Source organism: Exophiala aquamarina, assembly GCF_000709125.1.
Source record: "Exophiala aquamarina CBS 119918 chromosome Unknown aczIA-supercont1.21, whole genome shotgun sequence".
Lineage (NCBI taxonomy): Eukaryota > Fungi > Ascomycota > Eurotiomycetes > Chaetothyriales > Herpotrichiellaceae > Exophiala > Exophiala aquamarina.
The window spans coordinates 443,308-463,437 of NW_013550567.1; the positions used below are offsets into that span (position 1 = coordinate 443,308).

Genomic DNA, 20,130 nt, shown 5'->3' on the forward strand with positions numbered 1-20,130 from the left:
TCGAACTTCGGTTTCTTCAATTCCCATTGACGTCAAACACAGTGAGGTGGAAGACAGATAATGACAAGTCATGCTCTTCTCCTGGGGGAGCACTGGTACTATACTTTAAAACTTTTTGTCCTGTCCTGCTCCACTGACACCACGCTTCAGGCCCCTCAAGTCTTGACGTCGTGTATGCTGCTCTTCGTGAAGGCTACACTCTGACGCTGTATCTCCGAAACGCGGCAAAACTGCCAGCTGAGACCAAAGACAATGCTCTTGTGAGTATTATCGAGGGCGAATTGAATGATAAGGCTGGGCTAGTGAAGGCCGCTTCTTGTGGAGCGCAATGGTGGTGTCCTTCATAGGCCCAATCATAGGCGGTCCAAGGGCTGTATCGGTAGGTTCAAGGCAAAGGCACAGAGATTCGGTTCCTCAATCAATCTAAATATCGCTCGTAGTCTATCCGCAGGATGCGAAATGTTGATCCCAAGCTGATCAATCACAACTCGATACGTGGTCGCTTTTTCTCAACGCCCTCATACAGCTCACCTGACGATGTCTGAAGCCCTGGCTGGTACTTCTTCATCACCTCGCTCAGGCTGACCCTGGATTGGGGGCACCGTCAGGTTTTTCACTCCAGCAAATACATCGCCAACGTTATCTCGCGTTCAAAACCTCAGGTCAGGTCCAGCGGGATCAACCATCACCACGCTCAAGGGCAGGTACTTGGTCAACTGGAACATGGAAAGGAAGGGGCTTTCGGAGTGAGTTTTGTTGGATTTGAAGCAGGAGAGGTTTGTCCGGAGGGCGCCGCTGATTTATAATGCTTGAAGAGAGAGATAGCTGAGTTTGGCTGAGGATGGGGGCTGTGGTCTGTTTCCACTCATTTTGGCAATGCTGCAATGCATATACCAGGTGAACAATCGCAGCATGTCTTTGCACGGAAGTTGCTCAAACATACAGATGCAGTGGAATTCAGAGGACGACTACATTCTTCCCGATATAGCATATCGGTCAAGGTATCTTGAAATTCATTTCTCATCCACTTGATGGCATTCGTGGCTATATCTCGTACACATTCCAATGTGATCTAATGATATACTTTTACTCTCGTCTCGGTCCTAGTACAAACCTCTACTCACCTGGTCTCGTCAATTTACCTTTAAACCCCCTCAACTTTAGATTACTTCACTTTCAAAGACTTGAGTTCTAGGCCACTTCCTCTTCAATCTTGAACTCGCTTTCTGATATTTCTGTGAATCTTTAATTATTAATCTTCCTGCTCTGCTATCGGCTAATCATTGTATGCTCTACCCTTCTAGGATATTTTGAAACCTTGCATCACTACTTGTTTCACACCAGCATGAACTCCCCATGGGTACGAGATTGGGAACCCCCGCTAACCAACTACGGCGACAAAGCGAGCCAAGATCTACTTGACAGCTACATCAGACACCATAATCAGTTTCGTCGTCCGTCTGATACAGCAAGTCTAGATTTTGTCCTGATATCATGGACTACGAAACGATCTAACTTTGAACTTAAGCGTCTAATCGGTCTTAATGATGAATTAAGATCCGAAACTCATCAGCTCAATCAAACTCCTTACGGCGCGTTCCTCTGGGTGAATAGAGCACGAGTTCCACTGAAACGATGGTACCCTTAATTAGAGGCCTCCGACGCGTACAAAGCATATGCACCGTCTCACCGAAAGGAAAAGGGATGACTACCTAGGCGAGCTGGGGATGTCGCGCTTTTCAAAATTGGTGTCAGAGGCGAAGCTTGTGCTTGTGCAGGCCCTTTTCTTTGCGAACTGCTTCTCTGAGTGTCTGGACATTTTGTTAACCTGCCCCTATGATCAGGAAGTCCATCATCTATTGCGACTCGCAGGGGAATTGCTCGACTTGGACATCGCCCATCAGCGGCACAACGAGGAGTTTCAAGACATGTAAATTGCAGCGCAATATGCCCTTCGACCATTTGAACACAAAGGAGAGCTGTTCTGCAGTGAAGCGTGTGCTGATGATATCTTTCAGGCATGTGCATTCCATGTACATGGCAAGCACGCACCATCACTAATTGCTCTCGGCTTTGAAACGAACGTCCCTCAGACAGCAGGGAGAACGGCATGGCTCAAATTATTGTCTCGAGTCTTCGCGGTGGTTGTGGCATCCACAGAATCAAACTCTCGAAGGGATCCACTGATGTCACCCTTGATTAATCGACTGACAGCAAATTATTCGAAGAAAAGCCATTTCTCCCTTTACACCCATATCATCCAACCCATCAAAATCCTCGAGGAATTAGGCATTGACGTCTTTGCGGATAATCGTTACGAAAGCTGGGTACTTCAGACCACCATTGCACGCATGGATGTGAATGTTCGTGAGTTTGAGGCTTTTGAAGATTACATCATTGCCATCAATCCACTCTACAGCTTCCTCAATCATAGCTGCACACCAAATACTAAGGTCACCCTCCTTGACAGGACGGGATCAAGCCTGTTGCAGCTAGTCGCCAAAAGGGATATTGAAGCGGACGAGGAATTGACCATAAGTTATTAGGACGATGAGCAGCTACTCCTCAATTACGATGGACGAAGAGAAGCGATGTTACCGTGGACTGGTGGCGACTGTAAATGCACGAAAGTGGGGACTTCCGCAAGAACAAAGGGGACTAGTTGAAAAACTCCTGCCCTACAATGATCCATGGCTGCCAGCCTGGCGAGCTGAATTTATTCGCGCCACCGTGCTCGGTGATCAAAAGGCTGGTGGTGTGTGATATATGCATCATCGGAATTAGCGGGCGAGAGGTGACATGCCAAATTTACCCCTAGTGGCGTGCAGCCTTGTCGAACCCCACAGGCTAACTAAAAGCATATGGCAGACTGCTTGAAAGAGATGATTTTCACCTAGTGAATGGAACTCTCCTCAGAACACTCACACCAAATGTCAATCTTACATTAAGTGCGCTTTTATTTTCGGCAAGACCTATTAAGACCTATTCTTGACGTGAAATAGTTTTTGGTCTGCTGAGCGCGTTGAACTCTAGGACAGCACGGTTTTTACACCCCAAAGGTTTCAATGACAGACATCGGTTGCTGCCAATCTACACCGTAATCGTTATAATCTATATCGAGTCTGTGCTGCTGTTAGTACCCAAGTAGGAATTTAGCGACGTTCACCATACCCAAAAGCTTTCGGTCCGCCTGCTGCCATGCCTTCAGCTGTCTTCCATAAAGGGTCTGCTGGCATGGATATGACGCTGACGCGTAGACCATAGCGGAGTTCGTGAGTCCCGACTGCTATGCCATCTTGATCGAGAACACTAATTAGATCCGGTGTTGTACAGAGGACTTGGAGTGAAGAGTCAGGGTTTTTGAGTGCTGCGTAAAGGAACTCGTTCTGTTCATTCATGATTAGTACTGACTGTGTGAGACATGACGGTCATGCTGGTCTTTACCTGATATTGGAGTTGCAATGGGCGTTCGTCTACTGTACATTGGCCATTCTCTGAATGTGTGGCTTTCAGCTCGTCATCGAGAGCGAGAGTCACAAACCCGACAGTCCAGCCGCCCTTCACTTCTCGCGACACATCGGTAATCTTCCCAGAGTACAGCCGGCGTCCTCCGGGAATAGAAGATATCTGCCTGAGTTAGAAGGCCAGCACATTCTTCAATTCGAGCATCCTTACTAAAGCATCGACGATGTCCGCTTTCATTATGCGTGCTGTACAGATTGCTTTTCCTAGAAACCAAGACATAGACAAGCTGCGATGAACACAGTACTTTGAGATGACATCAGAGTTGATCGCCATGGCTAGACCAACGAAGAGACCAAGTTCCACTGCAACACAACGGGCCTGTGATTGGAATCAGTGTTTGCTCACCCATGGATCAGTGATAATTGCTCACCATGTTCTCGAACTTTGTTGCATTCTCGGTGCTAACGACAACTTGAGTATTCGCTCGAGCGTCGGATAGAACTGCAGGACAGGGACTTGCTGCTTTATAAACGAAAGGCAAAGACATATCAACTCTTGGAAATGCTCGGCCGATCTCATCTGCGTCGATGACTGGGATATCTAAAGCAGTGGCTACTGCAAATGCTCTCATCCCATTTGAGCCTCCGATTTCTGCGGCCATAACTCCCGCGAACTTATCCAAACCTTTGTATCTGGCCAGGGCTTCAGCGGCAAGCTGGAGCTCATGGTCGCCTGTGAGGCGTTCGTTTGAAACGGAGGGTGCTCTAAATGCTAGTTAGCTATGAAAAGTGATATCTGAGAAGATATGTTGTGCTCGCTCACCCAACAAATGCGACAGCGGCCTACAAGCAAGTTAGTACATTTCCCTTCTCGTCGATGAGCGACTTACTGCCTCGGAACCAGCTTTTAAGGACTTAGGATCAACAATTCGCATCTTGCCATGACTTGAGCCTGCAAGTACCCGTAGAGAATCGAGATAGGCAGTGTAAGCTGACCCTCCTCCGCCTGGTTGCACTTTGTATTAGATCCAGTTCATCACGTGTCCGTTCCCCTTACCTGTTCCAAGAATACCGTTTCCTTCCGCAATGAATAGTAGATCTGTCGGTGATACATACCACTCTCCGGTGGCCTTTGAAACGTTGGGTCGATAAGTGGAGATGCTTGCTCTATCGAGGACTGGAAGAAGGCTCCTTGTGGATGACTGCAGCTTAGTAGCACTTTGTGAGCAGTCGTCCTCAGCACCGTCAACCAGTGATGACTTGATTGGTTCAAATTCACTATCCCACCGAAGTTGGCCAACCTGCATTGTTTAGTTATCAGACACATACCAGATTCACGGATTCTTACCGCTTTAGCAACAGCTCTCAATGACCCATTCGTCATATACTGAAGAGGAATGAGATCCACTTCCATGACTTGGACCGTGTTTCTTTGAGCTCCATTTTGAACTGCTATTTCAATAGCCTGCTGAGAGATGTTTCGTTTGATTTCTTCGTACGGCGTCTGCCCGGGTACTATGATTGTGTCGACATCGCCAGAAATCTTTGCGATTGCAGCTCCAACCGCGTTCGCCACGTCCGAAAAAGCGGGCTGCAGACAGTGCGCCACGTTTTGGATTTGATCCAGAAGGATGATTGATCCTCCTCCGACTAGAAGGAGGACGACTGGTAGATCTGATGTCTTCATAATATCAATGCCATTTTCAATCTGGTTCCTGATATTTTGACGTGCAAGCTTGACTAAATTTTCATCCAGATCTTGGAGCTTGAAACCGTGTCCCTTGACTTGGTGGCCAAGCCCAGAAGATACAACAATATCAGTAGCCGTGAGCACAGGGCCCCCAAAGCATTGACTTTCGCTGGTCAGTAGATGGCCAACAGATAGTGGGCCAACTTTAACGTTGCGATTTTCATCCCTGGAAACTTTGGAACCACCACCGAGCCCAATGCTGAGGACTTCAGGCATACTAAACGCGGTCCGAACTCCACCGACCTTGACAGTAGCTGGAGATTGTCTGGGGAGGCCAGAAGGTGACAAGGCAGCAAAATCAGATGTAGTACCTCCAATATCACACTATGTATTGTCAGCTGCGTATCCTGTAGAGAGCTAAGGGTACATACCATGATGACCTGAGACTTCTTGAGATCGATATCGCTGCCTGGATCATGAATCCCTGACAAAAAGAGGGCCCCAATAAGCGAATTCTAGTCAGAATTAGCAGGAGGACGCTTCATCATTGAAGTACTTACCGTTGCGCCGGATGAAAAGGTCCTAATAGGAGTTCGAGAGGCCGAATATGCATCCAAGACAGTCCCATCGTTCTGGGTCAGGTATAGTGGACAACTAACACCAAGGGCTTCGACGGCCTTTTGGAAGCGTGAAATAGTGACACGACCAAAAGCAAGGATGGCAGCGTTGAGTATCGACGCATTTTCTCGTTCGAGGTAGCCGATGCGTCCAATATCTCTTGAGCAGACAATGTCAATGCCAGGGATGGCTTTCAGGAGCATCGTTTTAACTTCCTCCTCCTGTGTGACAGTGGAAGTGTCAAGAGGAGCGAAGACGCCGTTGACAACGACGGTTTTGACTTCAGCTTCCGAGAGCGTATCTGCAAAACTCCGGACTTCGGCTTCATCGATCTCAGCAATTACACGTCCGTCGACTGTTCACTCTGTAAGCCAAGAACCCAACAAAAATCAATGAAATCGTCTCACTCTCCAGCCCTCCACTAATATAGCCAACAGGGCCTGCGAGAACGCTCCGGAGTTCTTCAGGGAAGTCACCAAAAGGAGGGACTTCGCGACAAAATGGACCACATAATCGCAGGACACCCACAGGGCGAAGCTTGTTCCTGTCTGCTTGCACTATTGCATTGACAAAGTGAGTGGTACCGATATTAATCGACAGAATGTCCGAAATGGCAATTCGACTCTTGGTCAGAAGATCTGTGATGACGTTGCAGATACCACTCGTCACATCAGATGTAGTTGGGCTCTTGCTGCTATCAATTATCCTTACTGTTGGTGGTGCAGAGCCTTTGTCAGATCTCGCCTCCGCTAGTGCTGCATCTGTGTTGGTACCACCTTTCAACTGTCAGCGAAAGAACCAAACAGCAGGCTCGCACTACTTACCGACATCAACACCAATACGATAGCGAGGCGAGTAGTCTGCTATTGATCCCATGGTTCGCTGTCAACGTCGAAACACAGTGGCCTGATAGAGAGACCGTGTATGGATGATAAAATGTTAGCTAATCGCATCTAGCTTAGAGGACTAGCTTTGATTATCTTCAAAGTTGTTGCACAGAAAGAAAAGCTCTTGATTAATACATAGCAGTTCGTTTATCAATGATAGTATGGATAACACCTTGCCAATTTCAATGTGCTCATTTGAACTCTAGTGTACCACGGCACAACCCGCCCAGCCATCTACAAACAGAGGCCATTGTCTCGGATTGGCCGGATCTTGTCACAGGCCCGGATTTCGATGTCTCGGAGGACATCTGTTGCAGTGCCTTGCTCGTTGTTCTCAGATAAGGCGAAAAGTCAACGGACTAGGAGGATCGGATGACTAGCCTCATCCGAGCGCAAATACACCAAATACTCGTACACTTCCCGCTGCTCCTCTGTTCGCCTCGGAGGATGAACGATCCAATCAGGGTCCAACAGATTACGAGACCAAAGATATGCTTCAAGATTCGAATGAGAGATTGTGGTGGCGCAAGATGAATTCATGATAAGGAAATCGGTATACGGCAGATAAATTCAGTCAGGACTCCCTCTGCTAGCACTTTGAATGACAGCTACGAACAGATTGAACAAGAGCTGCTCTTAATCTTCCTTTGAGATCTAATAAGCAAGAAGGTCGCACAAATCATGGTTCGTCTTCGCATACCGAGAAACCTGGAGGTCCCTTACCCTGAACATGAACTACCTCCCACCTACATGATCAATCATGACATCAAGCCTATTGAGCCTGAACGAAGGAAATGGGGTACGTGATCGTCCCTGGACAAGCACTAGAGGCCTCGAGCGGCCTTGAACAGCCTCCTAACGCTACGATAGGGTCGTTGGCCTTTATTTCACTTTGGTCGGTTGTAGCATTCAATATGAGCAACTTTCAACTTGGGTCTTCCCTCTTATCAGTTGGACTGAATTGGTGGCAGAGCGTCGTGGCAACGCTCCTCGGCCATATATTCGCTGCCGTGCTTATTATCATTGTATCCTTCCCAGGATTATACTACCACATCTCTTTCCCATTATCCCAAAGAATGACATGGGGTGAGAACCACGACCTCCCACATGCAAAGAGGACAAGCTAACACTGATAGGCTTCAATGGTGCAATTTTCGTCGTGATGAATCGAATCCTGCTGTCTGTAATCTGGTTCGGCGTCCAAAGTTGGCAAGGAGGTTTGATGACATACGTCTGTCTCAGATCATGGTTTCCTAGTATCGACAACCTACCCCCAACATTTTCGCCGTCTACTGGTATGAACCTCGCTCAGTTTGTAGGATTCATTGTTTTTTTCGTCCTACAGCTGCCGTTCCTCTTGGTGAGCCCGGCCCACCTCCGATATCTAGCATATGTCAGCACCGTCGTGGGATTGATTGTTCAGCTTGTTCTCGTCATCTGGGCTTGCTCAACCATGGAGGCTTTTGGTGACATACTGAACAACACACACAACGTTGGTGGGGGCCAGCTTGGCTGGTCTTTTGTGTTCGGCATAACGGTCACCATGTCAAGTATTACCAGCGGGACTCTTTCGGTTTGCGATTACACTCGATTTGCGAAAAGACCTCGATCCGGGATCCTGCCTCAGTTTGCTGGATTTTTGCCGGCATGGCTCTCCAATGTCTTCGGCATCTTGACGGTTGCCGGTACTCAGAAGAGATTCGGAGCGGAGCTGTGGAGTGTTGTTCAGTTACTGATGGCCATTCAAGACCAGAATCCAACAACAGCCACGCGCTGTGCTGTCTGGTTTGCCGGCTTCTCATTCCTCATAAATCAACTCGCCCTCAATATTATAGGAAACTCGTTCTCTGGAGGTACAGACATGGCGTCCCTACTACCAAAGTACATCAACATTCGACGTGGACAGTACTTGACGGCAATACTAGGACTTGTTATCAACCCATGGTACTTAGTATCTGGGGCCCTGGTTTTTCTGTCGGTGATGTCGGCATACACTGTGTTCTTACAGCCCTTCCTGGGAACGGTGGCTGCCAGCTATTTCGTCCTGTACAAACAGCGCATCAAAGTTTCGGATTTGTACAAGCTCAGTGGCAATATCTACTGGTACAATCATGGCGTCAACTGGAGAGCTATTGTTTCCGTGAGTGCATTCCCACCGGATCTGCCTTGAAATAAAATGCTGAACAAAGTCAGTGGGCTGTCGGCGTTGCTCCGCATCTCCCAGGTTTTTTGCACACGGTCAACCCCACCATTAAAGTTGGTACCGGAGCAGAGCATATGTATCTCTTGACGGCAATCAGCAGTTTCGCAATTAGTAAGTCTCGTTAGACAGAATCCCAGATTGTACCAATTAACTGTGTTGCGCAGGTTTCACTATGACAGTAATTCTCGGGTACATGTTTCCCGTTCGGTCGCAGCAGGAATTTGTCAATTCGGTTAGTCGCCAGGAAGCAATCCAGCTGAAGGAGGATTTCATCAACAGCTCCGATATCATGCGTGGGGTTGAAGTGCCTTTGCCAGGAGAGAAGAGCTCTCGTATTTCAGAAATCGAGAAAGATTCTGAGAAGATGTAATCTTGCCCGTCAGAGGTAGAATAGGTGAAATAGTCAGGGACTTTAAGCTGACGCATCTTGTTGGATGCTAGACATCCATGAATAGTTCAGCTAAATTTAAATCGTGGTCTCTAGCCCAATCTCTCGATCATAGTACATAACTCCCCCTTAGTTTCGATCGACCTGGTTGGCAATTCTATAACTCCAATGCTAAAAGCTCACTGGCTGGTCTTGCTTGGCACATTAGCACGCTCCCATCTGGCTGTAGCCCGCCAGTTACTGTCCCATTCGCCAGGGTAACTCTGCAGGAACCACACTGGCCTGCCCTGCAACCAAAGTCTGGCTCTAAACCTAAGCTTTCTGCAAATTCTAAGAGCGTCAAGGGCTTAGTGGATCGACCATCTGTCTCGGGGGTACTCCAATCTGCGGTGATACCAGACCGCTTGAATGTGACGCTTGATTTTTTGATGCTCGATATGGTATTTTCGACGTTTCCGGATGCCGAGAAGGACTCCGAGCGTAGAAGTGAATCAGGAACACCAATGTCTAGGAGGTGGGTCTTCATGTCCTGTTCGAAGGAAGAAGGTCCACAGATGTAAACAGTTGAAGTCGAAGGCCCAGGTACTTCTATCGGGGTAATTTGTAAAGGGTCAAAATAGTAGGGTGAGGAGAGGATGTTGGAGAGAAAGTCCCGATCAATCCGGTGACCGTTAATAGTTCTTAGATATTCATTTGGTGGAATTGCCTTAGCCTGAAACCCTGTTTTATTGAAATCATTATGCTTGGAGGTTGAGGAGTCATCGCTCGATGAAGTCGCAGGACTCTCCTCCGAGCCGCCTTCTGTCGATGATGCAGTGCTTGATATTGGAGTTCCCGTTAGGTCGCTACCATTTGGTATTGGATCAAATGGAGCGATGCTAGCCCTGGCTTCGGCTTTATCAACTGGTGCAGAAATGTCACTTGCCGGGAGCATTTTCATTATTGCATCTCCATTCACTGCTTGCCGTTCCGGACTTTCCGACCCATGCTTGAAGGGAATTTCAGTTACTTGATCAACTTTTGATCCTGGCGGTTTGGTGTAGACGAGAAAGATATCTAGAATATGCTTCTTCCGCAACTCTTCATCATATGATTCGAGTACTTCTTCGAGGAACTCCCAAGGAAAACTGCACTCATCCCGTGCCACATGCACCCAGATAGCAGGCGCTCTGCGCATAGTGTAATGCTTTAGGTGGGCTTTTAACATGGAGACGATTGGCGTAATTCCAATTCCTGCGGAAAGGTAAACTTGTCGAAGGGGAAGCATTGGGGACCAATCCAAAATGAAGCTGCCAGCAGGTACTCGAACGAAAAGGTTTGTTTGCAGTGTACATCTTGTGTGCATCCACCTTGACGCCTCACCAACATTTTTGATGGACAAACGATAATGGTCTGGGTCGTCGTGGTCCGGCCAATCGGATACTGACCAGTTTCTTAGCAGTCCGTTCGGTAAGCGAACTGTCAGAAACTGTCCCGGTAGATAAGCTCCCAAGGGTTTCTTGTCTAGAGGCCGGAGATAGAAAGATTTGATATCATCGCAGTGTTGCACAATTTTCGCAACCCTGAATGTTCTCCAACCTGTCCAGTGATTCTTGCCAACGAGCTCGTCGTCATGGATCTTAGAAAGCCTGCGTAAGAAACCGCCCCTATTCATAGGCAAGAGATCTGGTTCTTTGACAAGCAAGTTCAGGGTATCCTTTGTCTCGAGGCTAGTATCAAAAGCCAGCTGACTGATTTGAGCAATGGTTGCAGTGTTGTTAAATTTTCGGATGAGCTCTGCTCGGTCACCCGGATGAATGCTCCCTCCTTTTATTATTCGCAGATATACTCCAGAGAAGCCCGTGTCCGCCAACTCTTTCAACCATTTATCATTTTGACCACATCTCCACGCCAGCTTAAAGCACGGAACACGAGCACCACAAACTTGAAGCAGGACTTCGGTGCCGACTTTCCATACATCGCCCAAGTTGAAATTGTATTCGTCCATGTATTGATCGGTTCTGAACGTAATGTTCTCCCCCCAATGGCCCCAATTCCAGATCTCTTTGGTCACACCAAGTTTCTGTCTCCAATACTCGTAGTGATGTGTGAAGAACGCATAGACTGGAGCATCGTGCACCGCGGTATTATTTCCATTGATACCACCTCCGCTTTCAAGGGTAATGCAGTCTGAAATAGTGTGGATGATCGAAGTTCGAGTTCGTACTCCATTCATATCAATCCACTGGGGAATTCCACATGATACTGCAGCGACTTCCATTACGACATACCGACTTGATTCAGTCAGAGTGATGCGTAAGAGGAGAATGAAGCAGGTGAAGACTGGCTTTTCAGAGTTCACTCAGGTTTGCAAGTGATTGAGACTCAACAATAGGCCATGTTTATTAGGTAGTGAGTGATGCCTGAAGTGTGGTCGAACTTCCGATACATGGGCGGGAGCATGATCGTGAGGAATGGCCTGTGATTGGGCCGTTCCTCTGAACAAGAGGCCAGTCATTCTCTAAAGTTGTCAACCTAAGAGTATCCTGGTAAGAAGAGATGTCTATCTAGCGTTCGAATGATTTCCGGTCCATGCGAATGAGTCAAGGCGCCCCAACACTACCCTCCTTTATCAGGATTTCCTCCCTTTCTCGCGTTTCGTCGAATCGGATGACGAGCTCGGGGTCTAGGCTATCGTATTGACCCGCTCGGAGGGAGATGACGCTATCTCGGCAAACTATCCCGCCTCGGACTGGCGAGACCCTCACTTGCCACTGTTATCAGGTCACAAGTGACCCAGACCAGATTATGATAGCGCTGGCGTCGATACTGTGGCTTGCATGAAGGCCAATTTGAGGGTTCGACGGAACAAGTCCAGCCGCCACTGCGGAATGCCACCGTGATAGCTAAGTCTTGAATTTGGGGAACTGAGGCAGGTCTTAACCAATTTCTTGGTCAAGCGCTCCTTCCTTTCATGGTCGGTGGTGTCTAGCTAACCACGCCAAGTTAGCCCCGGAACCTTTAATTGACCTCGGCTTCATTTACCCAAGTTCTGGGGGCTCTTTGTTGCTTATCGATTCTCAGATTCACAGAGATACAGCACAGCTCAGGCAGCTCATCTGTCGACGTCAAGCATGGCTCTTCGTCGCCAGAGGCACAATTTGAAGAATGACGGACTTGCAGTACCCAAAACCTGGCTATGATGGAGCGTTAGTTATCATCCTCCTCGCGGCCTGTTCACATTGTATCTCCTGAAGCCATGGGCCAGAATTTCAAGATCCTTAGCTGTCGACCTTGTCGCGAACGAAAAGTCAGGTGCGATCGGTCCAGCCCCTGCAGAAGCTGTGTCAGACACAATTGCGTTGATCAGTGTCAGACTTACCAGAAACCTCAGGTCTCAGCCACCAACAAGTTACCTCTCCCAAGACAAGACAGGCGTTCACCCAGGGATGAACTGCGGCTGGTTGGATATCCTAATACCTCACAGACGAATCCTTCTCTGGTCTGTACTGCAGATGCTAGAAATGAAGACGACTATTGCACTAGTGTCAATCCGTCACCTCACCTTCAACCTGTGACTCACGCACAGATAAGATGGCCCGATCATTCACTAAGTAGCCCTGAAGCTCTGCATATGCACCGCATTCTTGAAGAGCTGAAAACAGGTCGCCACATTATAACGGCCCCCTCTGTGTCATCTTTGTTTGGAGCTGGGAGTCGACTGGCCCCAAACGAGAGGATCGAATGGCAAATATACCTAGTCGGCTCACTTCCACTGCGATCACAGTGCGATCTCTATGTATCTTGGTTCTTGGAACACATTAACTACCTTTACCAGACGATTCACAGTTCATCCTTTCGACAACAATACTCCTCTTTCTGGACGACGCCAGTCGCATCTGCCGACTTGGTTTGGCTGTCACTTCTTTATGTTATGATAAGCCTAAGCACCATGTTCATTGAACCAGAGACCTTTAACGCGATTGACGTCGCAGAACTCAGGGAGAGCGCACCATATTGGTTTAAGCTATCACGGCTAGCCCTTCATGCGGGAGAGTACGAGGCGCGACCATGCCTCACGCAGCTGATGGTTTTCCAAGAATCACAACTGTACTGGTATGCTACTAAAGCTATCGAAACACTCAACTCGTGTCTTGGCCAAGCCATCAGATGTGCTCAAGCACTAGGCCTAGATAAGGATCGAGCGCCATCTTCGGACCTTGAATCAGAGCTGCGACATCGTATCTGGTGGGACCTTTGTTCGAATGATACTTTCCAATCTCTATGCCTAGATCGGCAGCCTTTGGTCCAGTCTCATCTATCAGAAGTGCCATTCCCCCAAAACTGCGACGATTGCGATCTTACAGCTACCTCTATACTTGTGAGACCCATTGAACAGCCCACCGTCATGTCACAGCACGTGTTCCGAGCAAAAGTATTCAAAGTTCTCAACAGGCTATACGCGAATAACGGAAGCGATATAACAGACTATGACGCTGTCTCAGCTGTCGACCAAGAAGTCACTACTATCGTAAACCAATATCCCTGGTATCTTCTCAGACAGGCGGACTCTGGATCATCGCCTTTCATTAGCACCTCCCTTCCTCCGTCCTTTGATTACCTTCAATGGCAACAGCATGTCGTGCATACGTCAATCTGCATCCAACGAATCAGAATGTATCGGCCTTTTCTGCGCACGCATTTCGAGTCTTGCTGGTCAAAGTGTGTTGCTGCGACTGAGGATGCTTTTGCCGTTTATCATGACATCCGTTCGTCCGATCCCGAGAGATTTCGCAGGTCGTCCAAGAAAATCGTTCAGAGCTATCAAATATTCTGCGCAGCGATCTCGATTGCAGTCTTTTTAGTTGTGGAGCGCCCGATACTTCCATCAAAAATTCTAAGTGATATTGAACTGGTGATGCACGATCTGAAGGAGCTGGCCGAAGACAAGAATTCAATACCCATTGCTATACATGGGAGAAGAAGTCTGATTAAAATCCTCGACGCATACCAGGGCTACTCCCGAGATGCTAGAAACAGAGTCAACATGGGCGAAGCACCGACAGACGGTGTTGAGACTCTCCATAGCCTAGTGCCCGAAATCTACACAGTGATGGGAGGCCCGTCGTCGACGAAGAAATATCTTGAGAGCAGCAGCGTTCCTCGCTCTAGAAACACTGAAAAGGCCGCAGCGCGAAACCAAAATCCGAGTTCCTCCTTACTAACGCCATCTGCATCAACAGCGGCCGCTTCACTTCAATCACCTTTAGAGTCTATGTCAAGCGTCGCCTTCAATAATTCCAATGATGCGTTCGGCACTGATCCGATGACGGGTCTAAATCTTGGACTGCATTTCGATGTGCTCGGTTGGGACCTAGATGACTCTTCATTCCTGGATACTGGTCTGTCCTGACTCAAAGACATACATAACAGGCGATCTTTCAACCCTACTAGAAACCCCACAAAGCTGGTTTAGCCATTTGTAAGACCAAGGCTTACAGGAGGATACTTCATTGAGGATGATGCCTTCGTGGGCGACGTTCTTGATCACCGGATGTTTGCATGACAGCAAAGGCTCTGTGGCAATTCAGGTAAAGCTGGCAGCACGGAATATGGAATGATGGAACCTTCTGATCCTTTCCGGATCACAATAAACCGGGCTTGTGCCGGATACAGAATTAACTAGGTCGTTAGCTAACATGGATCTATTGTACAGTTTCTCACACATATCAAGAAGCCCTCCAGAATGACTTTCCTGGTGAGTCTGGTCTCCTCCACCACCACATGAGAACAGCATAAAGCACACAACCAGAACGAAATTGCAAAACCCACTATTAATCACAATCGCATGTCCTCATCTTACCATCATTGATCCCCATCCTAGGCATGCTTTGTCTGCGAACGAATTCTGCTTGACTTTGTCGGCGCGAATCGACCTCGCGGGAGGCATTTGTATTGATGCGAGATAATCTCCGAGATGCCGAAGTGCCAGACGCAGATGGAAGATATGACAGACGACGTTTGTCACTATCTGCCATTGCATTTGCAAGGTGCTGTGCGAATGGAGAACGCTTGCGAAGCGCTGGTCCATACCAATAGATGACATAAACCGCAATGACGAGAACGAAAGAGATACACGCCAGAATTGTCGCGGCGTAGTTGAGGTGGTAGCGACCGCCAATATCTATCTGTTGTCAGCTCCCGGTTTTATCCTGGAAAAAGACAACTTACTCTCAAAGAAAGGAGTGGCTGGAATTGTTAAGACACCAGCAAGGAAATCTCGGGACCAGCCATTGCCGCCGGTTGCAGAGGCAGAATATGGCCCGTATGCGCAGATCATATAGTCTATGGTGGCCATATAAATCGAATAATTCGCTATCCCAACCAATCCTGCAAAAATCATGCTCCCTATCCAGTGCAGCGGGGGCCCCTGAATCGTCCAGGCGAAGCCGATCAGGCCGATGGGGAGACAAGGCGCTGCGTACAGAAGAAGCCATAGTCGTGATTCATACTGAGCCTTTTCGTCGCCAGGTTTTGCCCTTCTCTCCTTGACGTTGCGTTTGATAGCGGGGATGAACGCGAGCCAGGCCAGCAAGTATCCAATACCAAGGGGAAGAAAAGCCAAGCCGACTTGATAGATTTGGAAATCCCATTGTTCATATACCAAAGCGAAGGACTGGATGAACATAAAGATCAGAGCGTCGCTGAAACCACTGAGGAGCGACAATGTCAACACAATTGGTTCTGTGAGGAACATCTTGAATGGACGAATCCAGGTAATTAGAACCTCTCTCATATTGAAGCGATCACGAAGTGGCTCAAGTTCGTTGGGGCCCCAGATGTTTTCACCAGTGGCCTTGCGTCTTTTCTTCGCGACTTTGTCCATAATAATGGTAGCCCGGGTCTCGGGGACAAAGAAGAAGTGTGCGGCCTGGACGGCACCGCCAAAGATGAGTTGAATCCAGATCGTCCATCTCCAGCTTGGGACATACTGTTCAACGAAGCCGCCAACGATAGGACCAAGGACACTGCCGAATACTGAGGAGAATACAACATATGCGACGGCGTACTGTTGAGTATCTGCATCCCACATATCGGCTGGACAAAATAGTTAGCAAACCCGGGTTATAGAATGTCAGGGTCAGCTTACCGATCATTCCCAAGGTCACAGAGCCGCCCGCAGAACTGAGACCGCCCAATGCTCTACCAACCATGATTGACGCAAAATTAGGGGCCAGGGCCACAGGAAGCTGCCAAATGTTGACGAGCGTCAAGGAGAGCTGGAGTATTGGCCATCGACCAAGCTCTTCGCTCCAGGGAGCCCACAGTTCACAACCGAAAGCATAAAGAACCAAGAAGATCATGGCACCACATCTTGCTCCCTGTGCGCTGACACCGAATTCCTCCGAGATACCAGTCAAGCCATTGGAATATAGACTAGTGTTGAAGTTCATGGATAGCTGAACAAGGAAAATCACGGTGAGAATGGTCCATTTTTTCCACTCCGGGAAGGCAAAACCAAGATCCTTTTCACAATCGGCTTCCGTAATTTCGATTTTGTCAAAAGTTTGCGGTTCGGAGCCGTGTGAGTCGTGTTTGGCATTTTGTTCAGTCTTCTCGTGATCCAAATGGCGGACTCGTTGTTGCGCTTCGTCTTCTGGGTGGACTGTGGATGCCTTTTCCCAGTCGCCATTGGAATCATTTAGTGTTGAGCTTTCCCCAGCACTGCTTGGTGCCGGTAGATCGAAGGTAGGGGTTTTGAAGGTAGGGTGCTTATCCGTGGCAGCCATGATGGGAAAGATAAGGTGGCAGGTCCAAAAAGTATAGGACCCTCAGAGTCTGTAAGATGGACGGGCGCCAGACTGATATATGAGTTCGAAAATGCAGGATGTCCACAAAGTCTACGGAATAGACTCCAGTCTAGGAACCTACCAACGGCGCTCGACAACGAGAATTCAGGTTGGAGTTTTATGTACAATGATATCAATAAGCATGAAACTTCGACGTTTGAAGTGGATCAGAACTCGGTCGCTACTACTCTACATACCAGTCCTATGAAGATCGCAGTCGAAGGAGGCAATAGTGGAAAGCACCAGATTGCGAAGAGCCATTGGGCGGGCATGTTCCAAATGACTAGCTTCACGGACATCCTGGGAGAATTGACGTCAGTCCTGGCCGCATGGGCTTTCCAGCTGATGGGAAAATTCAAAAAGGCGTCCCGAGTATTGTCAGTCTGGGGAATTGCCTATGTCTGCGTTTGATCTAGTAAAGTCCTGAGTGCGGCTAGAGCAGAGAGCCTCTGTGGGACTTTGCTTGCGACGAGAGGCTGAGATGTTATCCAGCGAGGAGGGGCGGATGCTGGTCTACTCGTAACCACTCAATGGCACAGCTGAATGCCGACTTACTCCAAACTACATGTAACAACATACCCGCCACGACCCGCCTGACGACCCACCATGACGTTTTTCAAAGGTCTGAATAGTCCGCTCCCGCTACTTGTACAGACCGATACGCGACAGGCTGTCCGCTACCTGTAAAAATCTCTCAAAATAGGACGTTTGACCAGCGTCCTTCTTTTGATTGCAGGAAACCCGAATGAACCAGCTCAAGAGATCTTGTTGACTGGAGGGATGCTAGCTCGACGTGCCCTGCTTGTTGAAGGGCGAAGAACTTGGGTGGAGGCGGAACCGATCAAACTGTACATACTACTACTACATAGGTACTAGTTAGTTAGATGGTCAAAATGTGTGCGGCAGATGAAGGTTTGTGTCTTACGAGCTACAACTCAGATCCTTGCTCGCCGACTAGGATACCTTGCGCCAGCGAACCAGACTGAATAAATGATGAGTTATGAGGAGATTGTGGAGCAGTCAGGCTTGCCGAATTCCCATGGCACCCCCGGCAACGATCAACTGGTAAGCTTTAGGCTCGCCTTGGAACCACCTATTCTGTTGTTCAACGAAGAACTACTCGGCTACGATCGTCATATGCCGCGCGATCGACATCATAAACAAGCTCACCACCAAATTCTTGATTCGGAAAGCCAACATCTGGGCGTTTCTTATCCTGACGGCTGCCGCACATCTTCGACTGCACTTCAATATTCTGTGCGCCGTACTCTCCCATCTCCATCGGGCGCATGGCCCCATCTCAGCTTGTGTAAATGTACATAACCACCAACGCCTCGCTGAAAACAGAGGGTATCAATAAACATGAGGGATATCAGTCATTAGAAATAAATAGGCATAACTCGCCCCCTGGAATCCCTAGGTCGTCGTTGAACTGGCTGTGGAGGTGCATCCCCAGGCCCGGGAGGTGCGCCATTTGGTGGCGTACCATTAGCCGTCGCAGAGCTCCCGTCTTGGCCTGAATCTTGGAATACCTGAAGAGTATTGATCGCCCAGTAAGCGTCGGCAAAGTCGCCTGGGTTATTGGCTACATATTCTTCACAGGTTGGAGCAAGTGATGCGCAACTTGACGAGTTCCACACTTCCCCTGCCCACTAATTCGCACAGCTGTGTTAGTAATCGGGACAATACACTAGGTTTAACGACACATGACTTGATCAGGCTTACCTGTCCGCAGAATGTGGTATCGAAAACAAGTTGTAAATCCTTGAAATGGTCATCGATATTGAATTGACCTTGAAAAACCGAGTTCGGGGTGCCCCAGTTGCTGGCCGGGTCGGGAGCATTGCTGACAATGTCGTTGGGAAAGGTACCTCGTTGAAAGAACCAGATCTTAATGAATTCTGAGGTCCATTCTGTTGCAAATACACCACCTCCTGCATTGTTGAAGTCAGAGCCGAAGGTCAAGTTCGAGGTGTCCCCAATTGAGCATCCCGCATTCTTTGGTTGGTTCACAGCATTGACGTCGCAGTCCGGGGTCACCAATTTGCCAGAGAAGTCTGGTGCATTGTTGATGATGGGCCCGGCAGCGGTATGAAGGGTCATACTGTTTGCCGATTGGTCGTTGACACCTTCAACAATGTCAATCTCTCCATTGTTTGGCCAATCTGCTCCCAACATCCAAAATGCAGGCCAAGTGCCACAGACGCCACCTGGCATGTGGACAATATCTGCAATGACGAGGGCGTGTTGAAATGTCCGCGTCGAGGAGACTCTGACGCTGGCTCGTCCCTCAGGGGCCACCTCTTGAGTATCCACGCCCATGAAGATGGCATATGTCGAGTTGTCTCCGTCGATGAAGCCTGCAAGGCCTGTGGCATTGGCAGACTCGAGGGACTGATACTGGACAAGGCCGTCAGTGGGATCGCGGTCGGTGAAAAAGTCAAACCCTTCCCAAAACGCGTCACCAGAGTAGTCCTGAACTAGCCGGTAGGTTGCTGAGGAGTAACAAACGAACGTGCTGACCAGCAGCAGAAAGGATAGACGGTTCAGCATTGCAGTCGTATCTGAACGGCCAAAGAAGTCTGTGTTTGACAAGAGTCACGCGAAAGATAAAGAAAAAGAGAAAGAACGTGGCTTTAAGAACAATCGACCGACCGGGGCGGGAAGCGAAAGTAGACAATCGAGACAGGAAATGGATGAGCAGGTTGTTGGGCATTGCCGAAGTCACTCAGTCAAATGAAGTGAAGTGAAGTGGATGGAAGGGAAAGGTCTACCATGGACAAACCTCAAGCGAGGCTCATTCACTTGGTTCTTCGTTGTTCATTCTGAGGTTTGGAAGCGGAGGTTTCTGCCAACTGCTCTGTTATTGTGAAGAGCGTCTGCATCCAGGCGCAGCCGTCTCAAAACGTCTGTTTCCAAAGCCCCGCCATGGTCAAGAAGAAACAGGTGTTGGGCAGAATGATCTACTTAATGATGGAGGTGTATGTTGATCCATTCATTCCCGAGAATCCTGGTCCACACTGAAACACAGCACAATGAAAGATGTGAAAC

General features: G+C 48.5%; 7 protein-coding genes across 7 annotated transcripts; 3 read left to right on the forward strand and 4 right to left on the reverse strand.

The window, feature by feature from the left end:
- Nucleotides 1–2,186: 2,186 nt before the first annotated feature.
- Nucleotides 2,187–2,546, forward strand: A1O9_12205 (uncharacterized protein; the record flags this gene model as incomplete). The annotated part of the gene is made up of 1 exon (XM_013399003.1): nucleotides 2,187–2,546. The coding sequence occupies one exon, from the start codon at nucleotides 2,187–2,189 to the stop codon at nucleotides 2,544–2,546; it is 360 nt and encodes a 119-aa protein (XP_013254457.1).
- A 500-nt stretch (nucleotides 2,547–3,046) lies between these two features.
- A1O9_12206 (uncharacterized protein) lies at nucleotides 3,047–6,648 on the reverse strand (the record flags this gene model as incomplete). The annotated part of the gene is made up of 12 exons (XM_013399004.1): nucleotides 3,047–3,122; nucleotides 3,172–3,386; nucleotides 3,445–3,627; nucleotides 3,676–3,843; nucleotides 3,896–4,236; nucleotides 4,351–4,470; nucleotides 4,522–4,765; nucleotides 4,813–5,538; nucleotides 5,586–5,669; nucleotides 5,715–6,127; nucleotides 6,180–6,548; nucleotides 6,597–6,648. 12 exons carry the CDS (start codon nucleotides 6,646–6,648, stop codon nucleotides 3,047–3,049), a joined length of 2,991 nt encoding a protein of 996 aa, XP_013254458.1.
- A 761-nt stretch (nucleotides 6,649–7,409) lies between these two features.
- Nucleotides 7,410–9,232, forward strand: A1O9_12207 (uncharacterized protein; the record flags this gene model as incomplete). Its single annotated transcript, XM_013399005.1, has 5 exons — nucleotides 7,410–7,458; nucleotides 7,530–7,745; nucleotides 7,796–8,799; nucleotides 8,853–8,973; nucleotides 9,027–9,232. The coding sequence occupies 5 exons, from the start codon at nucleotides 7,410–7,412 to the stop codon at nucleotides 9,230–9,232; spliced, it is 1,596 nt and encodes a 531-aa protein (XP_013254459.1).
- Nucleotides 9,233–9,407: 175 nt separating this feature from the next.
- Nucleotides 9,408–11,510, reverse strand: A1O9_12208 (uncharacterized protein; the record flags this gene model as incomplete). Its single annotated transcript, XM_013399006.1, has 1 exon — nucleotides 9,408–11,510. The coding sequence occupies one exon, from the start codon at nucleotides 11,508–11,510 to the stop codon at nucleotides 9,408–9,410; it is 2,103 nt and encodes a 700-aa protein (XP_013254460.1).
- A 978-nt stretch (nucleotides 11,511–12,488) lies between these two features.
- A1O9_12209 (uncharacterized protein) lies at nucleotides 12,489–14,642 on the forward strand (the record flags this gene model as incomplete). Its single annotated transcript, XM_013399007.1, has 1 exon — nucleotides 12,489–14,642. One exon carries the CDS (start codon nucleotides 12,489–12,491, stop codon nucleotides 14,640–14,642), a length of 2,154 nt encoding a protein of 717 aa, XP_013254461.1.
- A 421-nt stretch (nucleotides 14,643–15,063) lies between these two features.
- On the reverse strand, nucleotides 15,064–17,019 carry A1O9_12210 (uncharacterized protein; the record flags this gene model as incomplete). Its single annotated transcript, XM_013399008.1, has 3 exons — nucleotides 15,064–15,413; nucleotides 15,461–16,327; nucleotides 16,380–17,019. The coding sequence occupies 3 exons, from the start codon at nucleotides 17,017–17,019 to the stop codon at nucleotides 15,064–15,066; spliced, it is 1,857 nt and encodes a 618-aa protein (XP_013254462.1).
- A 1,656-nt stretch (nucleotides 17,020–18,675) lies between these two features.
- Nucleotides 18,676–19,632, reverse strand: A1O9_12211 (endo-1,3(4)-beta-glucanase; the record flags this gene model as incomplete). The annotated part of the gene is made up of 2 exons (XM_013399009.1): nucleotides 18,676–18,744; nucleotides 18,805–19,632. 2 exons carry the CDS (start codon nucleotides 19,630–19,632, stop codon nucleotides 18,676–18,678), a joined length of 897 nt encoding a protein of 298 aa, XP_013254463.1.
- Nucleotides 19,633–20,130: the final 498 nt, after the last annotated feature.